This window comes from Aspergillus eucalypticola (genome assembly GCF_003184535.1).
Source record: "Aspergillus eucalypticola CBS 122712 chromosome Unknown BO83scaffold_31, whole genome shotgun sequence".
NCBI classification, from domain to species: domain Eukaryota; kingdom Fungi; phylum Ascomycota; class Eurotiomycetes; order Eurotiales; family Aspergillaceae; genus Aspergillus; species Aspergillus eucalypticola.
The window spans coordinates 445,642-466,673 of NW_020290305.1; the positions used below are offsets into that span (position 1 = coordinate 445,642).

At 50.5% G+C, this 21,032-nt stretch overlaps 7 protein-coding genes across 7 annotated transcripts; 4 read left to right on the forward strand and 3 right to left on the reverse strand.

Moving 5' to 3' along the window:
* Nucleotides 1-308: 308 nt before the first annotated feature.
* BO83DRAFT_382046 (NADH-ubiquinone oxidoreductase 213 kDa subunit) lies at nucleotides 309-1,668 on the forward strand. The gene is made up of 4 exons (XM_025532139.1): nucleotides 309-699; nucleotides 773-892; nucleotides 954-1,148; nucleotides 1,226-1,668. Exons 1-4 carry the CDS (start codon nucleotides 519-521, stop codon nucleotides 1,315-1,317), a joined length of 588 nt encoding a protein of 195 aa, XP_025383938.1. The 5' UTR covers nucleotides 309-518; the 3' UTR covers nucleotides 1,318-1,668.
* A 1,097-nt stretch (nucleotides 1,669-2,765) lies between these two features.
* BO83DRAFT_382048 (uncharacterized protein) lies at nucleotides 2,766-3,274 on the reverse strand. Its single transcript, XM_025532140.1, has one exon. The coding sequence runs from the start codon at nucleotides 3,229-3,231 to the stop codon at nucleotides 2,845-2,847; it is 387 nt and encodes a 128-aa protein (XP_025383939.1). The 5' UTR covers nucleotides 3,232-3,274; the 3' UTR covers nucleotides 2,766-2,844.
* Nucleotides 3,275-5,398: 2,124 nt separating this feature from the next.
* On the forward strand, nucleotides 5,399-8,069 carry BO83DRAFT_431158 (SLM1 family PH domain-containing protein; the record flags this gene model as incomplete). Its single annotated transcript, XM_025535563.1, has 4 exons — nucleotides 5,399-5,921; nucleotides 5,978-6,465; nucleotides 6,518-6,855; nucleotides 6,917-8,069. The coding sequence occupies 4 exons, from the start codon at nucleotides 5,399-5,401 to the stop codon at nucleotides 8,067-8,069; spliced, it is 2,502 nt and encodes an 833-aa protein (XP_025383940.1).
* A 1,507-nt stretch (nucleotides 8,070-9,576) lies between these two features.
* Nucleotides 9,577-11,550, reverse strand: BO83DRAFT_440874 (Hsp70 family protein; the record flags this gene model as incomplete). The annotated part of the gene is made up of 8 exons (XM_025536293.1): nucleotides 9,577-9,818; nucleotides 9,897-10,011; nucleotides 10,087-10,249; nucleotides 10,302-10,734; nucleotides 10,796-10,862; nucleotides 10,947-10,964; nucleotides 11,033-11,481; nucleotides 11,544-11,550. The coding sequence occupies 8 exons, from the start codon at nucleotides 11,548-11,550 to the stop codon at nucleotides 9,577-9,579; spliced, it is 1,494 nt and encodes a 497-aa protein (XP_025383941.1).
* Nucleotides 11,551-12,562: 1,012 nt separating this feature from the next.
* BO83DRAFT_322541 (uncharacterized protein) lies at nucleotides 12,563-13,782 on the forward strand (the record flags this gene model as incomplete). Its single annotated transcript, XM_025527898.1, has 2 exons — nucleotides 12,563-12,977; nucleotides 13,082-13,782. The coding sequence occupies 2 exons, from the start codon at nucleotides 12,563-12,565 to the stop codon at nucleotides 13,780-13,782; spliced, it is 1,116 nt and encodes a 371-aa protein (XP_025383942.1).
* Nucleotides 13,783-16,510: 2,728 nt separating this feature from the next.
* On the reverse strand, nucleotides 16,511-18,380 carry BO83DRAFT_322604 (RNP domain protein; the record flags this gene model as incomplete). The annotated part of the gene is made up of 7 exons (XM_025527901.1): nucleotides 16,511-16,653; nucleotides 16,705-17,286; nucleotides 17,381-17,432; nucleotides 17,511-17,651; nucleotides 17,716-17,809; nucleotides 17,995-18,061; nucleotides 18,161-18,380. The coding sequence occupies 7 exons, from the start codon at nucleotides 18,378-18,380 to the stop codon at nucleotides 16,511-16,513; spliced, it is 1,299 nt and encodes a 432-aa protein (XP_025383943.1).
* A 196-nt stretch (nucleotides 18,381-18,576) lies between these two features.
* Nucleotides 18,577-21,019, forward strand: BO83DRAFT_402580 (uncharacterized protein; the record flags this gene model as incomplete). The annotated part of the gene is given in 13 exon segments (XM_025533544.1): nucleotides 18,577-18,678; nucleotides 18,797-18,874; nucleotides 18,920-18,982; nucleotides 19,006-19,029; nucleotides 19,156-19,207; nucleotides 19,343-19,451; nucleotides 19,479-19,509; nucleotides 19,861-20,086; nucleotides 20,106-20,189; nucleotides 20,253-20,306; nucleotides 20,412-20,458; nucleotides 20,664-20,747; nucleotides 20,975-21,019. The coding sequence occupies 13 exon segments, from the start codon at nucleotides 18,577-18,579 to the stop codon at nucleotides 21,017-21,019; spliced, it is 999 nt and encodes a 332-aa protein (XP_025383944.1).
* Between the last annotated feature and the right edge of the window lie 13 nt (nucleotides 21,020-21,032).

Genomic DNA, 21,032 nt, shown 5'->3' on the forward strand with positions numbered 1-21,032 from the left:
CACAGTTGCCGGCGAGCCTTAAGCAAACGAATTCTAAAGCTATTTGTGAGGTTATTCACATGAAGTCTGGAAATGAAAGGAAGAATAACGACGCGACTCTCTTGCAGGGATGAGCCACGTTATTGTATCGAACACATTCGATTCTATTGGAAACAGAAAGCTGGACCGTTAGATCGTAACAGCGGGGAGTCACTGCAGCAAGTGAGGCAGAGCAGGCGGCAAGTTTCCAGCAAACGACCCGCCACTCTCAACGCGAACAGTTTTAGAAACAATATAAGACAACCACTGAGCGTGCAGGAGGAGACAGAGAACGATGCCCGCACGCCAAGGGAGGTAATCAAGAGGTTTGGGCATAGATCAGATGCTCAGGTCAAACGGACTGGGAAAGCTGGGAACCTGGGGAAGGCGGTCTGTTGAGGCAGAAAGCGCAAGGTCCCAAATTCATCGAATCTCATCTCCGTCCGGACGACATTCGAGAGTGACAGCCACAGCTTAATCTCAGCTCCTCAACCGCCACCATGGCTCCGCACCACGAAGAGCACTACCACCCCAAGGATGCGATCGCAGCATCGATGAAGACCACTATGCTCACTGGTGGAGCGGGTCTTTTCGCCTCGGCCGTCCAGAACACCCTCACCAGACAGAACGTCGGCCCGCTGGGCGTGTTCATCCGGAGCGGTGGTACCGTCGGTATCTTCGGTATGAATGCAATTGTGGACGCCTAGCGAATATGTTCTGAATTCAATGGGTTGCTAACGATTTTCGCGTCCAGCCGCCATGGGAGGTACCTACGAATTCGTGAAGACCGCATCCGCCAACCTTCGTGAGAAGGAAGACCACTGGAACGTCGCTCTGGGAGGTTTCTTCTCCGGCGCCATCCTGGGTCTCCGAGGTCTGTTGCCCGCGATCCGACCGTTTCAATTGATCAAACATTGGTTCTGACAGGTCCGCAGCTCGCACATTCCCCGCCCTCCTGGGCTACGGCGTCGCTCTGGCCACCGCCACGGGCGCTTTCGAATACACCGGTGGATCGTTGTTCGGCCACAAGAAGAACACCGATATCGACGAGTTTGAGCGTCGGGAACAGCTCCGGAAGACATACAGAATCCCCGCAGAGCAGACTCTTGCCGAATTGGGCGAGGGACGAGGTGCGTCTTTCTTGTGTTGGAGGCAGATTGCCGTCTGCTGGAAGAGAACCCACGACGTTGCTAACCCGGTTACACAGGTATCTATGGCCCCGGATACGCCGAGAGACGGGCGGAGAGAATCAAGGAGGCATACGGTATCGAGGTTCCCACAACGGCTCCGGCATCATGAACATGGTTTTGTTAGATATCTCTCCTGCGCAGTCCCTCAATTCTCAGTCTCGTTGTGTAAAACTACTACTACATCTTTTCTTATTTCTGTCGATGCCGTTCAGCTAGCCGACATGGCACCTCCACCAATGAAGATTCCATATTTTTTGTTCTACATCAAAGAAGTACTACACGGATCACCGACCGGTTACAATTTCCGAAAATAGATACAGCACACCCTGCTAGTAGTACCTCTACATAGCATCAAATGCATGATCTGTTCACCGAGAGCAGCCAAGCTGTGAGAGGCGAGGGGTAAGCAAAGCATAGCATAGCATAGCATAGCTCAGCAGAGACAGATCAGGTGCCCGGTCAGTAGACACAGAACAACTTATCTCAGAAACCACTCAAACTATCATCTACTATATAACTTGTTCACCGCAGGGGCAATATGCAAGTTTGCTTTTTTCCCCCATCTTACTGTACGCTTCACTTCCCTGGAAAAGGTTCCATAAGATCGGTAAGTAAGACGAACAGCAGAATCAGGTGACACTGACACCGCCGATAAAGTTGATACCACCAAGCGCAGGGCAGCACAACACCGGCTGGGCTGCTGGGATGGTTCGAAGCGGCGAAAGGCGGGGAGGGCAGCTGAACCCGCCAGTCTGTTAACCAATCACACAGCCGGCTTATCCAATCCCAGGCAAAATGGGTGTGGGCGTTCTGTCACACAGAATATGAAGTGAACGACTACTCTACTTGCTCTCTCTCCCTGCACTACGTAAATAGATAGCATGTACTTTATAGAAAGACGATGTTTCAAGTTTGGTTTGGTCGGGCAGGTCAGCAATGAAGTACCAAGTAAGGTAAAGAACAGACATGACAATCTGCAGGACAACCGCGGAGTTGAAGTATGAGACTGGTGTTACGGTGCTGGGGGAGGGGGAGGAAAGGGTGAGCAGTAGTACGTTGTGGTGGTTTCTGTCAATCTATTGACATTGATACAAGGGGGTGTGCACGATAATCAGATGCAGGGGAAAATATGATATCACCTTTTTCCCCCCCTCCCCGGGGGAGGGAGGGAACCAAACACCCCCCTTTGAAGGTTGGAACCAGCCGGAGTTGATCGGATCAGCAGCTGGGATATGGTTTGATCTTTCCGTCGGTCAATGTTCATTGGATAGCTTCAACATGGAAAAGTGACGGATAAGAACTACTTACTAAGGTGGCAGAAATAGTCTGTTTGCCATTACTGACCACTTGCACGCTATGCATGATACATTTACCCAGTATGTATGTATGTATGTATGTAAGTGCTGGCTGGCTTATGGAGCAGATTCTACTAATTCTGGACCAACCGTCGACCCTGCTACTCCCTAATCTCAGCACTGCAGATTACACCCGCAACATTCTAGTACTTGTACAATAGTGAGCTACGTCAAGTAGATTGATATGGAGATTGCTGGTGGACTCATGATTGCGTTAGAAATACATTTTGAAGGATTTAAGTTCGACGCTTAAACAAGATGAATTTCTGAGCCACAGCAGTTCAGCTGGGTAAGTAAGCAAGCAAGTTAAGAGGCAAGGTGTGTGTGGGTGTACCCGTACAAAGTACTGCAACACAAGAAAAGAAAATCCCAATGTCGAACCCCATCGCAGGAAATCCATCCGGATCGACATGAACATGATGAACCGTGCATGACGTCGAGGGGTCAAAGTTGGTGTCGGACTTTCTGGTTTGCTGCCTTGACGATACCCAAAAGGGGAAGACAAGAACCACGACGATCGGCCCGACAGCCTCCTTTTTTCCCTCTTCTCTACGTGCAGTTCGTGAGAGAGTGGTGGGTGAAGGGACAGTTGCCACCGCGTTGGGCCAAGGCAGGAGGGGGGGAAGGGAACCTAGGAAAGGGAAAAGGGGGAACTCCATCGAAGCCATGAAGAACGATTGCGCGCCGGCGCTAGAAAAGCCAACCCCCCCGATGAGCGGGCTGGTGGAGAGGGTTACAAAATGATACTTTGTACTATGTGGATGAATTTACAGTATTTTATGATGACTGCCATTTCCGCTTAGATGAGTATGTATTGGGGAAAGTGATTGGCCCAGCGGACAATCCCCGGCCAAGCAATTTGCCCGTTCAGCCAGTCAGATGCAAGCATAGCCACACCCACCAGCCTTGCTTGTTCAGAAGAGGTAAGTGCAGACCGATGAACAAGCCACTCCTTCAGTCCGGCCTTGAATTAATCTGCTGCCATTCAGTGAGTTGTTGCTAGTGGTGCGGTGCTGCACGGTAGGATTCACTACTGTCTTCTCAAACAGCAAGGATGAAAGGCAGAATGATTTTCCTGGCGGGGAGGCACTCAACAATTAGTAGTTTACGATTACTACCAGCTTAGTACTGGGGGACCCTATATGATGAATTTGGGCGGGATACGAACTGTGATGATGTTGGCGGAGGGGAAGTGATGACGATGACTTGCCAGCTTCGCCTCTCCTGAACAAGGGAACAGGCAACGGCATTAAACCCACTTCCAATTCCCCAGCAATACTACTTACTAACAGTGTCTATCTGCCTGCCTGCCTGCCTGCCTGTCTTGTCTGTTCCTTAGGAGTAGATCCTTCTGTTTTATTAATATTTATTTCTCTTCATTTCCGTGGGGAGGTTATTTTTATAATACTACTAGTATTATTCTTGAGAGTGTCGACTCTAATTAGCGACGAATGCGGTATCATCTGTGGTCCTGCTCTGGAAAAGGAGACCATTCCGATCGACCACGATCACAAGCAAACTATCTACAACTACTTTGCGACTACCCCGATCTCTCAGCTCTGATTGCATGACTCTGCGTGTGTGTCTGGCTGGTTCTAGTTCAAGGATCTGGTGAAGTCAAGTCGGGCCCGGGGATTCCGTTCCAACCTTTGGGCGTCATACCGTCGCAGACTTTCACCAAACAACTGGGTGCTTTTGTCCGGCGTAGACGTCATCCGGAACCGGCACTTGAATTATAGCTTCCATCATTTCCTCTCTCCCCCCTTTTATCACGACGAGCAAGAAGCAAGAGAAAACAGTTTGAACTTGCATCGGAGGATTTCTCGTGCTTTCTCCTGAGTTTTACATTCTGTTTGTGGATGAGTTGGATCCCTCCACTACCAACTATATTGTCGATCTACCTGCCGCCGGATCTTTTGTCACTGACTTACTTCTCCCCTGCCCTACCTCACTTCAGTACTCAGTAGTTTTTATACTACTACGTACTACTCTCACTTGGCTTCCGCTTCCCTTATTACTTACTATTACTCTGGGATCCATATCCTCTTCCATCGTCCGTTCGACCCGGTGGGGCCCAATCTCCCTGGGAAACTAAATAATAACCCCCGAGACGCGTTCTGATCGGCTGCTGATTATTCCTGCTCCTGCACCGACTACTCCGGCCACTATTGCGAGCGCAATCGTACTAGTCTCACCCGCTAACCCGTCCTTTTCCTCACTACTTGCTGTGTTGGTGCACCGACTTGCAGACGACGACGACAAGCACCATCGCGCTGGACGGATAGGAGTTGTTGCTGGCTCTTTTGCCCCCGCAAACAGTCCGCCCCAGACCCTTTGGGCCAGAGTCGAGACACTTCCGGCTGGTCGCTAATTTCCACTTGCTCGATCCCCCCCCCAATTCGCCCTGGTAACCACGGCTAGGCTTGCTTGACACTACCGCTACTACCACCATTACTACTATCTGCTCCGTACTGTCCTGTCTCCCTTCTCCTCCCCCCAAAACTAGATCCGTCGTGATTCGTTCCGGGGTGGTGGATTCAGATCTCTCTCCTTTTTTCTCCCCTCCTATTCTCATTTCTTTTTTTATATCGCGTTTCATGATATATTATCAGACCTTACCCTCATATTCTTATCACGGCCGCCCGCATCCGGAACTGTCTTGCACCCAAGCTTGCAACCACCCGGTCGCTCGATATCGACACACGGGCCTAGCCAGGTCTGCACCGCCCGATTGTTCCTAACTGCTACCACCCTCTCCGTTGTCCGTCACATCACCGCCCTCCTCCTCTTCCTCCCTCCCCCTCTTCCCTCCCTTTCCCCTCCTCCTCTCCAGCCATGGCTATGGCCGTTAGGTCGCAAACGCCAGTGCAGGACACTTACGGCTCTATTCCACACCACCCCGACCTGCTGTTGAATCGCGGGTACAGCACGCGCTCTAGCTCCCGGCCGAATTCGATCGTCGCCAGCACCTCCGGTTACCTTGCGCACGGCGCCAATCCTGAGGCACCAACCTCCCACCCGTATAACGGCCGCTTTCACGAGGAATTCGATGTCGCCAGTCAGCGTGACTCGGTAGACGGTCCATCCGGCATGCAGCGATCCGCTTCCCAAATGTCACAGACCCGTTCCGCGACCCCGACCCGGACCAGTACATTGAAGAAGAAAGCATCCCTCAGCAAGAGGGGCAGTATGCGCCGCAGCGGCAGCAAGCGCAGCTTGCGCGCAGGCAGTGTACGAAGCCTGGTCCTGGGTGACAAAGAAAAGTATGGCGCCGATGGCGAAGATCCGAACAGCGCTTTCTATGTTCCTATTCCCACGAATGGAAGCCCGACTGAAGTTCTGGCCAATCGCTTTCAAGGTATTTCAGCATGTTGTCCCTCGATTTTGCTTCTCTGATGTGCTAATTTATGGTAGCATGGCGCAAGGTCCTGAAGGACCTCATTATCTTCTTCAAGGAAGTGCAGAAGTCCTACGAAACCCGATCGAAACTGTTCCTATCAGCATCCAATATCATGCAGAACACATCGCTTCCCCCCACGTTCCTCAAATCCGGCGGTCTGTCCGATGCGACCGACATTTTGCGCGACTTTCACCGACAAGGATACCTGGAAGCGAACAAAGCCGCGGAGGTGGAAAGCGAGGTCGTGAACCAGCTGATGGGTTTGCGGAACGATCTGCAGAAGAAGACCAAGGAAATTCGGGGTCTCTCTGGGGATTTCCGCAACTCTGTGGAGAAGGAAGTCGACGCCACCCGCAAAACGGTGCGACACTTGCACGAAGCGCTGGGTTTGGTTGACACCGACCCTTCTGCAACCTCTGGGAGAGGCGATCCTTTCATCGTTCGCCTGGGCGTGGACAGACAAATTGAGAAGCAAATCGAAGAGGAAAATTACCTGCACCGGGTATGTGGTTCATCAGCAAAAATTGCAGGATGCGGAGCACTAACGTTTTTAGGCATTCTTGAACCTAGAACATTCTGGTCGCGAGCTCGAGTCCATCGTTGTAGGCGAGATACAGAAAGCATATAATGCATATGCCAGCATCCTCAAGCGTGAAGCAGATGAGACATATGACACTGTCGAAAAACTGCGCGCGGGGCCGATCTCCATGCCTCATGATCATGAGTGGAACTCCTTCATCGCGAACACGGATGAACTGGTCGATCCGCGCGTTCCTCTTCGCGATGTGGAAAATATCACATACCCGGGTAGGGATCATCCCGCGGCAGTGGAGGTCCGATCCGGGATGTTGGAGCGCAAAAGCAAGTACCTCAAGAGCTATACACCCGGCTGGTAAGTCTCACTCGGGATGAAGGTCCCATGTCTCCTAAACTATTTTTGCTGACTTGAGTAGGTATGTTCTGTCTCCTACTCATCTTCATGAGTTCAAGTCTGCCGATCGAGTCGCATGGCAACAACCGGTGATGTCATTGAACCTTCCCGAACAGAAGCTGGGGTCGCATTCGCAGCCCGACTCGACGTCGCATAAATTCATGCTCAAGGGGCGACAAACCGGGACCATGCACCGGGGTCATTCCTGGGTCTTCCGCGCGGAGTCGCACGATACGATGATGGCCTGGTATGAAGACATCGAGAGCCTCATCTCGAAGACTGGCGAGGCTCGGAATGCATATGTGAGGCAGCATATTCGAACTGTGAGTGGCATGAGCTGGCGGAACAGCAGTGATGGGATGGATGAAGACGAAGCAGACCGCACACCGTACTCTGCAGAGTCGGCAGTCTTGCACCAGGAACGTCCGACGTCTCAGCCTCGCGAACCGGGTGGGCGTTTCCCCAGTGATGTGCAAATAGACCGCCATTTGGAGGCTCCACTGTCACCCTCTAGTGGTGAAAGCTCTGGTGAGAGAGATCTTCTAGCCGCAGCCGGCTCCTTACCTGACGGTCGGGATTCATTCAGCAATGATGTAGAAATGGGCCAGAACCGTGCTGGCAGTGCTGCTGCTGCAGCAGCTCCAGTGGAGAGACACGATAGCTACTATGGCAGCTGGATGAGCACGTCAGATGGCGGTCGACAGAGACAGTTTGGCCAACACACCCAAAACTCGAACGACAACCGGGAAAGAGTCGGATCTGATCGAGGGAGCACCACGAATTTATATGTGGCGGGACTTGGGACCACAAACTCTCGCGACCCTTCTCTGACCCGCCAGAGGGAGCGCGGCGAGAGCACATCAACCGCACTAACAACGACGAATGTAACCGACTACACTCATACCACCGTGCCCACGTCGATTGATGAACGGGAAGAGTCTGACGCTCAAGATGACACCTTGGTGGACGACGGTGTGGGCATTACGAAGCAGCAATCGGCGGCTTCGGTAGACGGCTCAATGCGGACGCCACTGGCTGGACCTGTCACAACCGATTCGGCGGCTGCCTCACAAACCGGAAGCCTCAGGCGTCCTCCACCGCAGTCCAAGAATAGTGTGTCGACGCTTGAACTACAGATTCCAGGTCATTACCCTCCTACCGGTATGGCTGCATAAGCAACGACTATGCTCCGGCGCTGTGTTGCTATTTTCCCATGTCACCAATTTCCTTTGTTGATTTCCTTTGTTACTTTCCTATGTACATTATTCTCACGCATGCATATGTGGATGTGATGATCTCTTCCATTGGAAGGAAGATTACTCACTTCCAAAACCGGGAACGCTGAAGTCAGGCAATGAGCCTACTAGCTGCGCCCCTAACATATTTGACATATCACTATTCGGCGTTTGCAATGTGACAGGTGGTGGTGACCGGTCCACGGATGGATGGACGGACCGGATGGACGGTTGGATGATCAAGGCGTTTGGTTCAATTCTGGATAACTGGCTGGGACTTGTTTCTTTTTTCACTTCTTGCACTTATGCACCGTTTGCGATGCCTGGTTTCTTCAATTCTCTGTACAATATTCCCCCACCATTTGAACTTTTTGGTCTTCATCTTACTTTTTCTTCAGCTGGTTGATCTGAGCTTTCTTTCTGCGTCTGCTATATTTTGCATGCTTGTTGCTTTGCTTGTTTTTGAACCTGGTCTGGTCGTCGGGAGTTTGAATCCTCGGATGGATGCATGCAAACAAACACACGGATCGTTTGTCCTTCATCAGGACTTTGGATATCTATCTATATAGCTTACGAATGAACTGAACTGCATTTATAAAATGCCAATTGATAGATTAATAGGGAGGCGCCATTGCCACACCGGCCAGGCTGCCTCCATAACAGCCTTCGCTCATGCCACACCCACCAATACACTTCAAGAAGCTAAGGGTTGTTTTGAGTGCATGCAGATTTCATACCAATTCTAGCTTCTACCTGAGGCCAACAGTGGAGTCACTTCAGGTAGAAATAATAGTCGCCTCAGGCATCATTACAGGCCTCAGGCGATGACTGCGTCTATTAGAAAGGCGGTATGGATCCTGTTGGTTCTACAAGTAGTAGTACATACAGTAGCGCCTTCCTTTGTGAACAGTATACAGCCCGAACCCACCAATCCTCTCAATTTTTCGGCGCAAACTTACTTAAAACTACATGTGGAATACCTACTGACCACTTGACCGTTCACTAAACATCTTTTCCCCAGAGAAGGGAGAAATGCAGCTTCTCAGTCTAGAACACATCAACCTACGGTACTACGGATTTTGATGCTGATGGGGGATGGGAGATTATATCTCGACCTCCTCCGTCTGCGTGACTCGTTCACCTCTCTATGTGGACTAATCATCACTATGACATGGATCTAGGGTCTCCACGGTAATTAGCAAATGCGCAAATTCTATTGGTGTCAATCTATAGGGGCGCTGGAAAAATAACAAACAGTCTATAGGGTATAGTGGTTGAAAACCAGAAAAGAAAAAGGGAGGCGAGAGAGAGACAGAGAGACAGAGAGACAGAGAGAACCAAGAACGAGAACCAAGAACGAGAGATACAGTCTGAGAATAAACGCAACAAGCACTAGATCAATCGTCACAGAAACGGAAAAAGATCCAAGATAATATGCATCGAGATCCTAGCCGTTCACGACGGGGATCAAGTCTTGGGGAGACACCTCATGAAAAAACTCAGCTAACTCAGTTTCTATCCGGTCCTGACCATCCACTATGCAAATTCTCCAGTGGATGAACATTGCCGATCCCAGATGAATGGACCAGAATACTTTCAGGCGGTATTCATGAACCCTCCCTTGACCAAAATTGACCCAGTTGATTGGTACGTTTGCGGGGATCTTGACTCGTTTGACGGCTGTTAAAGCTAACATGATGATGATATGTCAGTATCGCAAGAAGAAGCAGTGGCCGGTACTGGGGATGAATGCAAGAGGCAACTAACTTTCCGCTTGTCGTACAATGCGAATCTGAAGAAAACGGTCCTCCATCCGCTGGGGTACCAAGCGCATCCTCTCAGGGGGTTTAAAAGACCCTCTCGCAGGCACGTCTCTGCGTCCCTTCCCATAACAGGCAGAATTAGCGGAGAATCCTGGCTTAACAAGGCAGTGGCGGGGACCTTCTCGTCGACTCACTCTTGCAATAATCGTATTGGTAAGAACTTTGTCTGGCATACCGTCGCCATACACGTCAACAGACGGAAAGCACAATTCGTACTGGGAGAGACATTCAAACCACCGCACTTCAGGCTCCCTTTTCGCACGTAACAATGCCCCTTGTGCAACTGCACTTCTGATGCTGTTACAAAAGTCAATAAGGGCATACTGGTAGGAAGAAGAGGGCAACCTACGTGTCTGGCAAAGCATCCACTAACTTAGGCGGCGTGTTCACGTAGACGTCATCGAGCGCATGGCGAACTTGGGAGCGAAGGTATTCTGATTTTCCCAAACCCCCGACAAGGACCACTTTTGTGATTTTGGGTCCTGTCAACGAGATTTGTTGGAGAATCATATCAACTATTCCGTCTTTAGTCGGACCAAACGCCCCTATCAAATCATCGCGGGTGAATTGGTGCACAATTTGCCTGCCTTCAGGGTCCTGAAGCTCAACTTCAGGAATCACGTTCCCAAGTCGACCGGTAAAGTTCTCCTTGGCCCGGCTGACCTCACGCCGAGCCAGAGTAGCAGCAGCTCCCCTTCGCAGGCCATTATTACCTCTCCAGTGAGCCTGTCGGACCTGCTCCATCAAGGCGGCATCAATGTCCACGGCGCCGAGCCGGAAACCTGGGGACAGATCAGCTTCCATATAACGGATCATAAGTAGCGGCAGCTGGGTGACACTTACTGACTGGATCTCTAATAGGCTGGGAGGTGAAGGGGTGGATGCCGTTCACCCGTAAGATAGCAATGTCCTAACCAGATTGTCAGCTGGGTGATCAATGCGTGGCCTTGTTCTGTGTGAGCCTTACAGTTGTGGCCCCGCCACAATCACATACCATTACAATATCCCCTTGCTAATTGTACAAGTTGTCAGCAGTCTCCACACATTCAAGAAATCCTCGCTCCTGCCGCAGCTGCTTACCTGAATGAGTCCCCTGTTCGCACCTTCAAAAGCGGTGTATTCGGCCGCAGCCTCTGCCTCAGTGACAAACGAAACATTGCAGGCATGTCCAATGAACATACGATTCTGGATTGTGGTGCGGAAGTCGAGTCGGCCCTGCTCACTCCAGCATCCAGGCTCCGTAAAGCACCACTCGATCTGCGCCGGTCCGTATCTCTGGAGGTGAACCAGTAGCTCTTGCTGCAGGCCCCTGAGGAAGTCGCCAATGAGCCTGTCGGCAGCATCCCGCCCCATGGTACCCCCGATGGCACCAACAAGATTATGTTCTTTCAACTGCACTACAGGGGAGCTGTGGATCAACAGCTTAAACCACACATGAGGATTTGGACGCAAGGCGGCTGTGTTGCCCCAGATTGTCTGGCCGTTTTCGTCATAGTCGATTGCTGTTGGTATGATCCAATTAGGGGCACCTGTGGGTATCCATAAATACGTATGATTGTCCGGGCCGGCACATGCGACAACTATAAAGCACAGCTCATCAGCAACTAAACGGAGATACAAAGGACAAGGAAAGGAAGGGAGACGAAGAAGAAAACGGAAAGTGTAAAAGGAGAAATGGGTAAATGGGACTTGCCAGTCTTTGATGTCCCAATGTCAACCCCGATAAAAATCCGGTCGTGATTCATTGTGGCATTCAAGAAATGTTGCTGATGCTGGAGAAATCGAAAGGGAATGGATAGGTCATGGATGACGAATGGGGTTCTATGTATTCAGGACCGGCTGAATACATACACCATAAACTGCGATGGGATGAGAAAACAGATGGAAGAGCAGCCGGCCTACCCTTTTATGATAGTTGACGCTGTGTCGCTGTGTCTCTGGGGAGGATCGGAGTTACTACTACTCCTCTTGCAAAGTCTATCACCGTCTATGATACTATATTTGGAGAGTACCAGAACAGCTTCTTCTCTTAGCACTCCAGCTCATCTGGCCATGTCTCTCTCTGTCACACTTCTGCTCACGCATGACCCTACCCCTGTCTTGACTGATCTGCCACTTAGCTGAGGGATGGTAACCAAGAAGGTATGATCGCGGCTGAAACCCTCAGGCGGCTAGACTCCGGGTTGGGCGATGCCTCACATCGCACAAAGAGCCGGGCAGCCTTAAGGGCCAATGAGCAGCAAAGAATCTTGGGGTTGAACTAAAAGAGCTGGCTGAATGAATGAATGAATGAAGAAATAGACTTCCGGCCGAATCTTCTCCCTTCATCCTGCTCAATTTCCCCTCCGTTTACTGTTCCTCCCAATTTCATTCCTTCTCCTTCTCATCATTCTTCCCACCTCCCTTCTCCCAGGCCAACCCAGAACTACCTCTTCTACTTGACTTACTTGAACCACTTGAGCCAACCAACCAATAGCCAGTATGGTCACTACTCGGAAAAAGCAAATGCCGCCCAAGCGTCCTCCCCCAGCCGTACAAGAGAAGGGAAAGGGGCCAGCTGTGTACCCCAATGGAGAGTATCTCTGTCAACAAGAGGAGTATCATGACATAATGGAACATCATTTCATGATGGGCATGCTCACACGACCTCATATACGATCCGCTCCGGAGATAGTTCGCAACGGCTTTAGTCTGCTCGCTCTACGCGTCCAGGGCTGGGCCATGGTATGGGGTGAAAGCAAGCCGTTGTACCGTCTCTCTGATGATGACAAACAGATGATCATTGCAAGCCTGGATGGTTTTTGCGTCCAGGATGACTGGGACAGTATATATTCCTCTCTTCCCCCTGGCGGTCGTGCTGAGATTGGTATTGTTTTATTGGAAACCATGATGAATAAGTTCATTTACGATAAATTTGCCGCCTCTACGTTCTGGTTCATGGATGCAAAAATGGATGCTACTGACCAGGAAGGCGACGACAACTTCTGCAAACGACTTAACTATGTCTATGAGAGGTTCAAGGAAAGTAAGTTTTAAGACCCCTTCGTCCTCCCCCACCCTCTTTGTTTTCTCCCCACGCTGAGGAGCTAATGTCGCTGACTTTACCCTTTTTCTGTTCCTTCTGCATAGCATTGCCCAAAGACGCTGCCTGGTGGAAGTCGACCCTCGTGAGCGTATGTATGATGAGAGGCTCAGAATGGGTGTCCAATCCTCCTCCCACACCACTCCTTCATGCGACATCGGAACGCCGAAAGGCCCTCCTCAAGGCGTATGGAGACGAACTGCTAGCGAGCCAGCCATTCCAGCTCTTATTCCGAGGCTCACTGAGCGAGGAAGATCAGGCAATACGCGAAGAAAGAACTCGCGAAGTCCTAGAGGAAGCTGCCCATCAGTTCACCAGTCTCCAAGGCGATATGTTTGGCAATCTTGTAGTTGAACTACTGCCTGAGCTTCCGATCTTTGATCGCCATGCCAATAACATGGATCATCATATCCTTCACGTCGGCTTCATGCCTCACCACGGTGCTCGGGTTCTAATCGTGACACGCCCGCATTACAGCTATCATGACATTGTAGCAACCAATGGTTGGCAATCTCGGCCTCCTCTCCAGATCGTTACCGCAAGGGTCCTGACGGCACCTAAGGGGCCCAAAGCTCGGGCTCGATGGGCTGCTGCTGGCGATAAGCCCATTTTTGTCGCGCAGGGTCATGACAATACCGCGGAAAAGGAGGGAGTTGGCCAAGAGGAAGATGTTGAAGAAGGTAGTGATGGTGAATACAAGCCACGGAAGTTGCGGAGGACATATTTGCGAGGAGCTGAAGATGAATGAGGGGTATCAGCCTGGGAGTAGACGGACGGGTGTTTGTCGTTGATATAGGGGCACTATATGTTTTCTATTGTGCTTCAGATCTGTCTCTTCCTTTCTTTTGTTTCTTCTTATTCTTGAACGTTTCCCTTATCGCTGGTGTATCTCTGTCGTTCATTCTTTTCCATTAATAGATTGCTTTATTTCGAATAGTAATATCGATTGTCCAGCTTTCTTACTTTACATAGTATGATTTTGGAGTAATCATGTCCAACACATGCATACATTGCACTAGCTGTGGAAGACTGCCCTCCCGCCCCAAAGAAAACCCTGGATGCTTATCCCTGGAACACTTACTATAGACAGCAAGGCCTCCTCATAAGCCAGCCAAGATGTCTTTCAATCGCTACCATGCATGGTTGACCATGAACCCATTATCTATCTATTCTCGATCCTACTATCTACGAGGTAATAATTGTTCACGTAATTTAGTCCAATCAATCTCCAGAATTAAGTTTGGTATATACTTTAATTGATTACAATACCATATACTCACCCCCGGATATCAACTCCGATGATAAACAGAACATACTACTTACCGAACAGCGAAATTCGATGTGTGGCTTAGTGGTCTAACTCACTCCTAAGTCCTGAACCCCGCTATCTCTGTAACTACGTATTCCCGCTACGAGTCATCGACGTGGGCCCCGTACCCATAATACTGAAGAGATTTAAGTGGGAGGTAGATAGTGCAATTTATCTGGTGATAGTCGATCTGGCAAGAAACCGATTCTACAGAACACGCCACCGCATCTGCTGAGAAGAGGGTGGGTCTGAGGGTGTAGGCAATGTATCAAAGCGTGGCCTGCCTGCAGCCTGTCATCTATTTTGCACATCTCACCGTCAGTACTAGGATAAAGTCTAATTAGATGATAGACTGGAGGTGGCCACTTAGACCCGTAAGTAACCCTAGCCGGAAACAGTCTACTGAAGAATCTCGAGTTTGGGGAGGTGTTTGGGGGGGGGGGGGGGCGCATCCAGAGAGAAAATTTCGAGAAAAGTCGGATTCAGTGTGATGATCAGCTGGCGGGGATGTGGCTCACAGTCTTACTAGTAGTAATAAGTAGATGTGGATGTGGATGGGGCGATAGATCGTGTTGAAAAGGTAGACTATACTATAGTAGGGTTCCTGAACTGGCATTCGATATAACCTGAGATGAGTGGGGGGGGGGGGGGAAGTTCAACTTGATTAGTAGTATAATCACATATATCATGTTCATAAGTCATAGTGATGGTATCATGTTCCCAAAAACCCCAACTCGTTGACTGGAACACTGCGGGTATATACTCCGTACTAACTAACTAGTAACTAGACTAGCGCGTGGCTGAGGTTTGAGGCATGGTTGTCCCCCCCCCCCAAAAAAAAAAAAAAAAAAAAAAAAAATCTAGTGAAAGAGGATGAGGCTGCTAAGAAAGCAGAAGAAGAGAGATTGGCCCAAGAGAGAGAAGACGAAGCGATAAACAATATTTATCAGCCGAACATTCGTGATGAACAGATGAGAATTTTGAATGATATAAATGAAGTAACTCAAGTGAATTTATGTTGTATCACTCTGATTAGGATCTATATTCATGTTATAAGTATCCTTTGGTAAAGCCTGGCTATTGTCAGCTACTACTCAGTGGATATTTTTATCTTTAGTTAGAAAGTAATTTGAATTGATAGACTTCTAGCATTGTGATAAGAGTGCTTGGAAAGATCAAGATATGATAGAACGGAATTGGTCTATAGCAGTTCTCTCTTTCTCCGCAGTATACCCTCCCGAATCAACCCGTTTCATCCTCCTATATATATTACTGTCTAAACAATGATATCGACAAATATGAAAGTCATAAGCTAAGTAGCTATGACAGTAGTAAGATCCAACTATAAGTCCGAATACAAATGGCAAATAATTAGTAGACCATGAAAGCAGAGTGAACTATATCTTGACTTCCTATAACAGGTGAGTAGAGAAGAGGTAACTAGTTAGTAAGGAATCAGGGATCTTTTGGACAATATCTTTGTCTTGGAAGTTGAGTCTTAATTTCTTCGATCATTATGGATAGTAGTGGTCATCCTTATGGGATTATCACCATTGCTTATAGGTAGTACTATAGTTCATTCATGTCTTCTGCGGGAAGTATGGGTTGCTCGTATTACTGTTCGACTGGAGACAAACTTGATTAGGAGCAACAATTTACCACCCTAGTAGACAAGCTGTGTGTAATATTCAGCCATCGAAAATGTGAACCGAAAGAGCCACTGCAAATAGCTTGTAAACATACTGATAACTCCAATACAGTCACTACTATGTATAGTCGGGTATCTCCGTCCTAGCCTACCACTTACAAGCCTACAAGTCAAACAATCAAACGGGTCAAACCCTCCAGTGCAGCAATTTCGCTAGGGCAACCGTCCAAATGCAAAGGATCAAATCCACCAGAAGCCATCCGCTTGCAATTTCAGCTTTGAACAACATCCGATGCGTCCCCGCCAGACCAGATCGTCGGAGAAATGAAACAACAATAGAATGCCCGATAGTAATAAGAAGAAAAACAAATCATAAGGTATGCCTGGTATGAAACAAAATGCAGCATACGCGAACCCGCGCCAACAGATCATTCTTTTCTCGATCCGGAGTGTTACATCGCAAACTTTTTTCGGCCTCGATATGTCCTCCCGAAAGAAAAAGCAAATCATATGATAGTGTTACATGATCTGATCCTGCGTGATCGGAGCAGTCGGCTCAGTGCCGTCCATCGCAACATCACCGGGCCCTGGGCCGGCATTCATGTACTTGACGAACGTAATGCCCAAGGGACGACCGCCGTACTGGTAACCGGTGAACTTGGCTGTAATGCAGTTAGTAGACGTCTTTCTGCAGGAAATCAAAAAAAACCCACCGATAGCAGTCTCCGCAGTTTCCGTACTATCAAACTGAACCACACCGGTGCCGCGGGAGCGACCATTGGGTTCGTACTGGATCTCCGCGCGATCAACCTTGCCGATAGTCGAGAACAGATCCACCAGATCCTCGTTGCAAGTCGACCAGGGCAGGTTGCGCACGTAGATGACAGCGCTCTTGTCGCCGCCGGAAGTAGCGAAATCGGTGAACGGGTTAGGGGGTCCAGAGGGCACACCCTCGAAACCACCAGGAGCACCACCGAAACCGCCAGGAGCTCCGCCATAACCACCACGGAAGCCTCCGCCGAAGCCGCCACGGCCACCAAAGCCACCGCGGCCACCGAAACCACCACCGAAGCCACCGCGACCGCCGAAGCCACCACGGCCACCGAACCCAGGTCCAGCACCGGCGAAGCGATCCTCACGAACCTCCAGCTGGCGTCCTTGCCAGTCGTAGCCGTTGAACTGCTGAATGGCATTCCGGGCATCCTCGGGGGACTCGAAGGCGACAATACCAGAGCCCTTGGGACGGCCGGTGGCATCGGTGTGAACATCGGCACGGATCACAGCGCCCTGCTGAGCTATATGAGAAGTCAATGTCAGTCCTGAAAACGCTTGCGACGGAGTGGAGGCAGAGAAGGCTGTTGAATAGAGGCTCTGCCGTCCCATACTTACCAGCTTGGCGGAAAAGATCCTTCAAATCTTGCCAGCCAACATTAAACGGAAGCTAAACATCCCCAGCGTCAATACCTAATCCTAGTCGAGCACGATATCAAATGTCAATGGTGGACGGGAATAAACCAACATTCGAAACATAAAGCTGACGGCCACCAGCGCCGCCGCCGCCGGCAGGGCCACCGAAGCCGCCACCGAAGCCGCCGCGACCACCACCTCCGAAGTCACCACGAGAGGGACCTCCCGTGAAACGAGGCTCGGGCTCACGATCCTGCGCTTTGTCAGTATCCTCCGATCAAGACTTCAGTGTCCTGGAGGGAAATGATGCATCATACCTCACGGACGTAGACGAGTCTTCCCATCAAGTTCTGGTTGCTGAGGGTGTTTACCGCATTTTGCGCTTGTTCCCTGGTTGCGTATTCCACAATCCTATTGTGACTGTCAGTAACACAAAACTGACTATCAAAGACCAAGTCCACTCACCCGCATCCCTACAGTATCCCGGACGGCCAGGCCCAGCCCGTCAACCCAAACAGTCCATAACAAGCGAACCAACAGGGGAAGAAAAAAAAAATCCAGAAACACAAAAAGGGAAAGGAAACCAGCCACACTACGCATTGGCGCCCACCTTCGACATTCCATTGGGAAGCAGTAAGACATCGGCAAAGATGACTTCTCCAGCTGTTCGAGCGCGGAACGTCCCCCTCCAAAGTCAGCCACAGATTCCAGACCCGCACAAACGCTATCACACGCCCGGCAACACGATATGACCCTGCTCACCCTGTCTCATAAAATCTTTCAGATGATGCCACTTGACATCGTAGGAGAGGTTGCCCACATAGACGCGACGGTCTTGCTGGGACGACTCGCGCACGGCTTGCATCATTTGTTCTTTGGCGACGGCGCGATCTTCGAACGAACGGGGGGGAGGTGGGTAGCTGCTGCGCCCACCGTAACCAGAAGCAGAATGACCACCGGGAGCGCCTTGGGTCGTACTCATAGGCGAACGAGAACGACGGTCGGAGCGGCGATAGTCGTCACGGCTGCGAGAGCGACTGCGGGGAGAGTAAGAGCGACGGCTGCGTCGAGGGCTACGAGAACGACGACGGGGAGAACGAGACCTCTCGCGCTGTGCGTGGTCAGTGTCGTCGAAGGCAGATGGAGACATGAGGCGGGAGGAGAGCGAGCGCGCGGGAATGGCAGAGGGAGGGTGGAGATTTAAAGAAAGGCAAAGAGGTGGTGAGACAAGAGTGGGTTGGATGAGATCAGCGCGCAAGGTCCCTGGAACTGGGGGGTGGGTGGGAAATGGAGCTGCTTGGTTGGATGGGACGAAATCGGGAGAATCGGCAATGGGGAATGGCAATGGAGAGATGGGGGGAGTGAATTGGAGAGTTGAGAGGTGAATTGAGTGAAGAGGGAAGAGCAGGAGCAGGAATGCACGGGACTGGATTGGATTGGGTCCGAGTTCCGGTTTCTGCGCCAGACACGGGGCCGGTCAGGTGATTTGACACCCCAAACAGGTTTAGCTTCAAACGCCAGACCGGGGGGACCCTGGGGAAGTCACGGGCAAACTGGACACAGCCCATTTCCAAGAGACGAGCAGTGGAAGGGGGGCCGGGGGGGAGAGTGAAGAGAAGAGACAGATGCGAGTGAGAACACAGTGAAATGTTCTTCCGTGTGGGAAAATAATCAAGCAACAACCAGAAGAATAATCCCAAAATTAGATGCATCATAGATGAAGATCGGAGTGGAAGATCAAGAACGAGGGTGGATAGCTTGCGGGAGTGGCAGCAAACAGTGGGGATGACGGATTCCCGAACGTGAGCCGTGAGCACCGCCCATCCCATCACACTCTTGTCTAGTATTTGCAGCTGGGATGGACTTGTTCACTGTCTCCCCGTCCAGCTGCCCGCAACAATGGCAAAGAAAGTCCTCTCTTTCCAGAAAAACAACCAAGAACAGCGCTAACTCGCATCCATTTCCCAAGAAGAGCTACAAGCGAATCAACCGATCGGAAAGCAAACTTACTTGATAGGGTCGATAGACGTCGGCTGAAGATTAAGCCTAGATGGTAAGCCACCGAATCCACGGTCGGGAGGGAACAGAGCAGTAGAAAGGAAATTACCAGAGTACGAAGAAATAAGAAAAAGAGGGGGGAAGATTGGGATGGGGACGGGAAAGAAGGAGGAATTAAGGTAGAAGAAAGAGGAATGGAGAGGAGGCGAGACGCGAGAGATAAAGGAGGGTGACGGCGGGAGGGGGGAAGGGAAGTCAAGTCAGACACAGAAGAAAGTGTGTGTGTGGTGTGTGTGTGTGGGCGGCTGTGTGTGTGAGAGAGAGGGTGAGGAAGTACTACTAGCACAGTAGTAGTAGGTGGGAGTAGTGTGCGCGTGTGTGTAAGAAGCAGCCAGCCAGGGAAGGGGATGGCCGAGAGGGGGGCAGGGAAAAGAGAGAAAAGGAAAAAGAAACGATGAGACAAGGTCCAAAGCCAAAACCAGCTGAGAAAAGAGACCACTATCGTGCTGTTCCAGCCCGTGTGTGTGTGTCAAGTCAGATCCAATCCCATGCCATCCCATCCGCCCAGTGCAGAAGCAGTTCGAGTCCGTCTGTGTCTGCCAGCCCGTTCGGGACACCATGCAGCACGCGGCGTGATTGGCCTTCCCCCCGGGGCCATCCGCAGACAACCCTCCACTGAGCGTGGTTGTGGTTGGCGTAGCTGTCGCAGCAAGAGGAATGAGATGCATGGTCGGGATGGTTGGTCACTGCTCTGACTCGGCACGTCCACCCGGCGCAGTGAACGAGGATGGAGGTCCCCTGCTGGTGTGGGAACCCGTGTGATAATGATGAGGGGGAAGCTCAGAGATACGGGTAGGTATGTGCAGCCTAGACAGGGGGGGGGGGAGTGGGTGGGAGGAGGCACATCAGGGTTGAAGTCAATCCTGTCTGCCGGGCAATCATGTCACAAGTTCATTCCCAGCCGGGACAGGAATGTAAGGTGAGGTAGCCTCAAAGTATGGATTATGGATCGAAGCAAGAGGGAAACGTGGGCTGGATGTCCACCGGGACAAGCCATTGACGGTGGATCACGAGAGAGACAAACAAACAATCCGGGGAACCGAGATGGGGAAAAGAGAAGTTGCAGTATAGGAAAAATATCACCCACCCATGTTGATGATATTGACAATATTGGATTTGATGGAGTAAGAAGAATAAAATGAATAAAAAGGGGGGTTGTGGAAGGGAGATGATACGTTAGTTATCAGTTAGTTATCACAAGGGAGAGAATAGTAGTGGTATACGGAGTAGTGGTGGTAGTGCTGATGATGGTGATGAAACAAAGGTAGGTAAATGGAGGGACAGGAAGACAGTCTGGATCGCCTTTCAAGACGGACGGACGATTATCAGAACAAATCGGAGATCCGAAAGGGAAGAGGGGATAATAGGAAGGGATAGTCTAGTGGTCTAGTTAGTACGGGAGTAGTGCCAGATGCAACAAACACACTAGTAGATAACAGTCGTGAGGAGAAGAAAGAGAGAAAGAGAGAGAGAGTCAGATGGGGCCAGAGTGTGAACAGAGAGGCAGCTGGGGATAAGCAAGCCGGCAGGGATGGAGGCTCGAGCGGTCGGGATGTTCTCTGATAAATAAATGGAG

Coding starts and splice junctions, on each gene's coding strand:
- BO83DRAFT_382046 (XM_025532139.1), top strand. CDS start 519: ATGGCTCCGCACCACGAAGAGCACTACCACCCCAAGGATGCGATCGCA. Junction 700..772: donor TGGTACCGTCGGTATCTTCG/GTATGAATGCAA, acceptor TTTCGCGTCCAG/CCGCCATGGGAGGTACCTAC. Junction 893..953: donor CGCCATCCTGGGTCTCCGAG/GTCTGTTGCCCG, acceptor ACAGGTCCGCAG/CTCGCACATTCCCCGCCCTC.
- BO83DRAFT_382048 (XM_025532140.1), bottom strand. CDS start 3,231: ATGGCTTCGATGGAGTTCCCCCTTTTCCCTTTCCTAGGTTCCCTTCCC.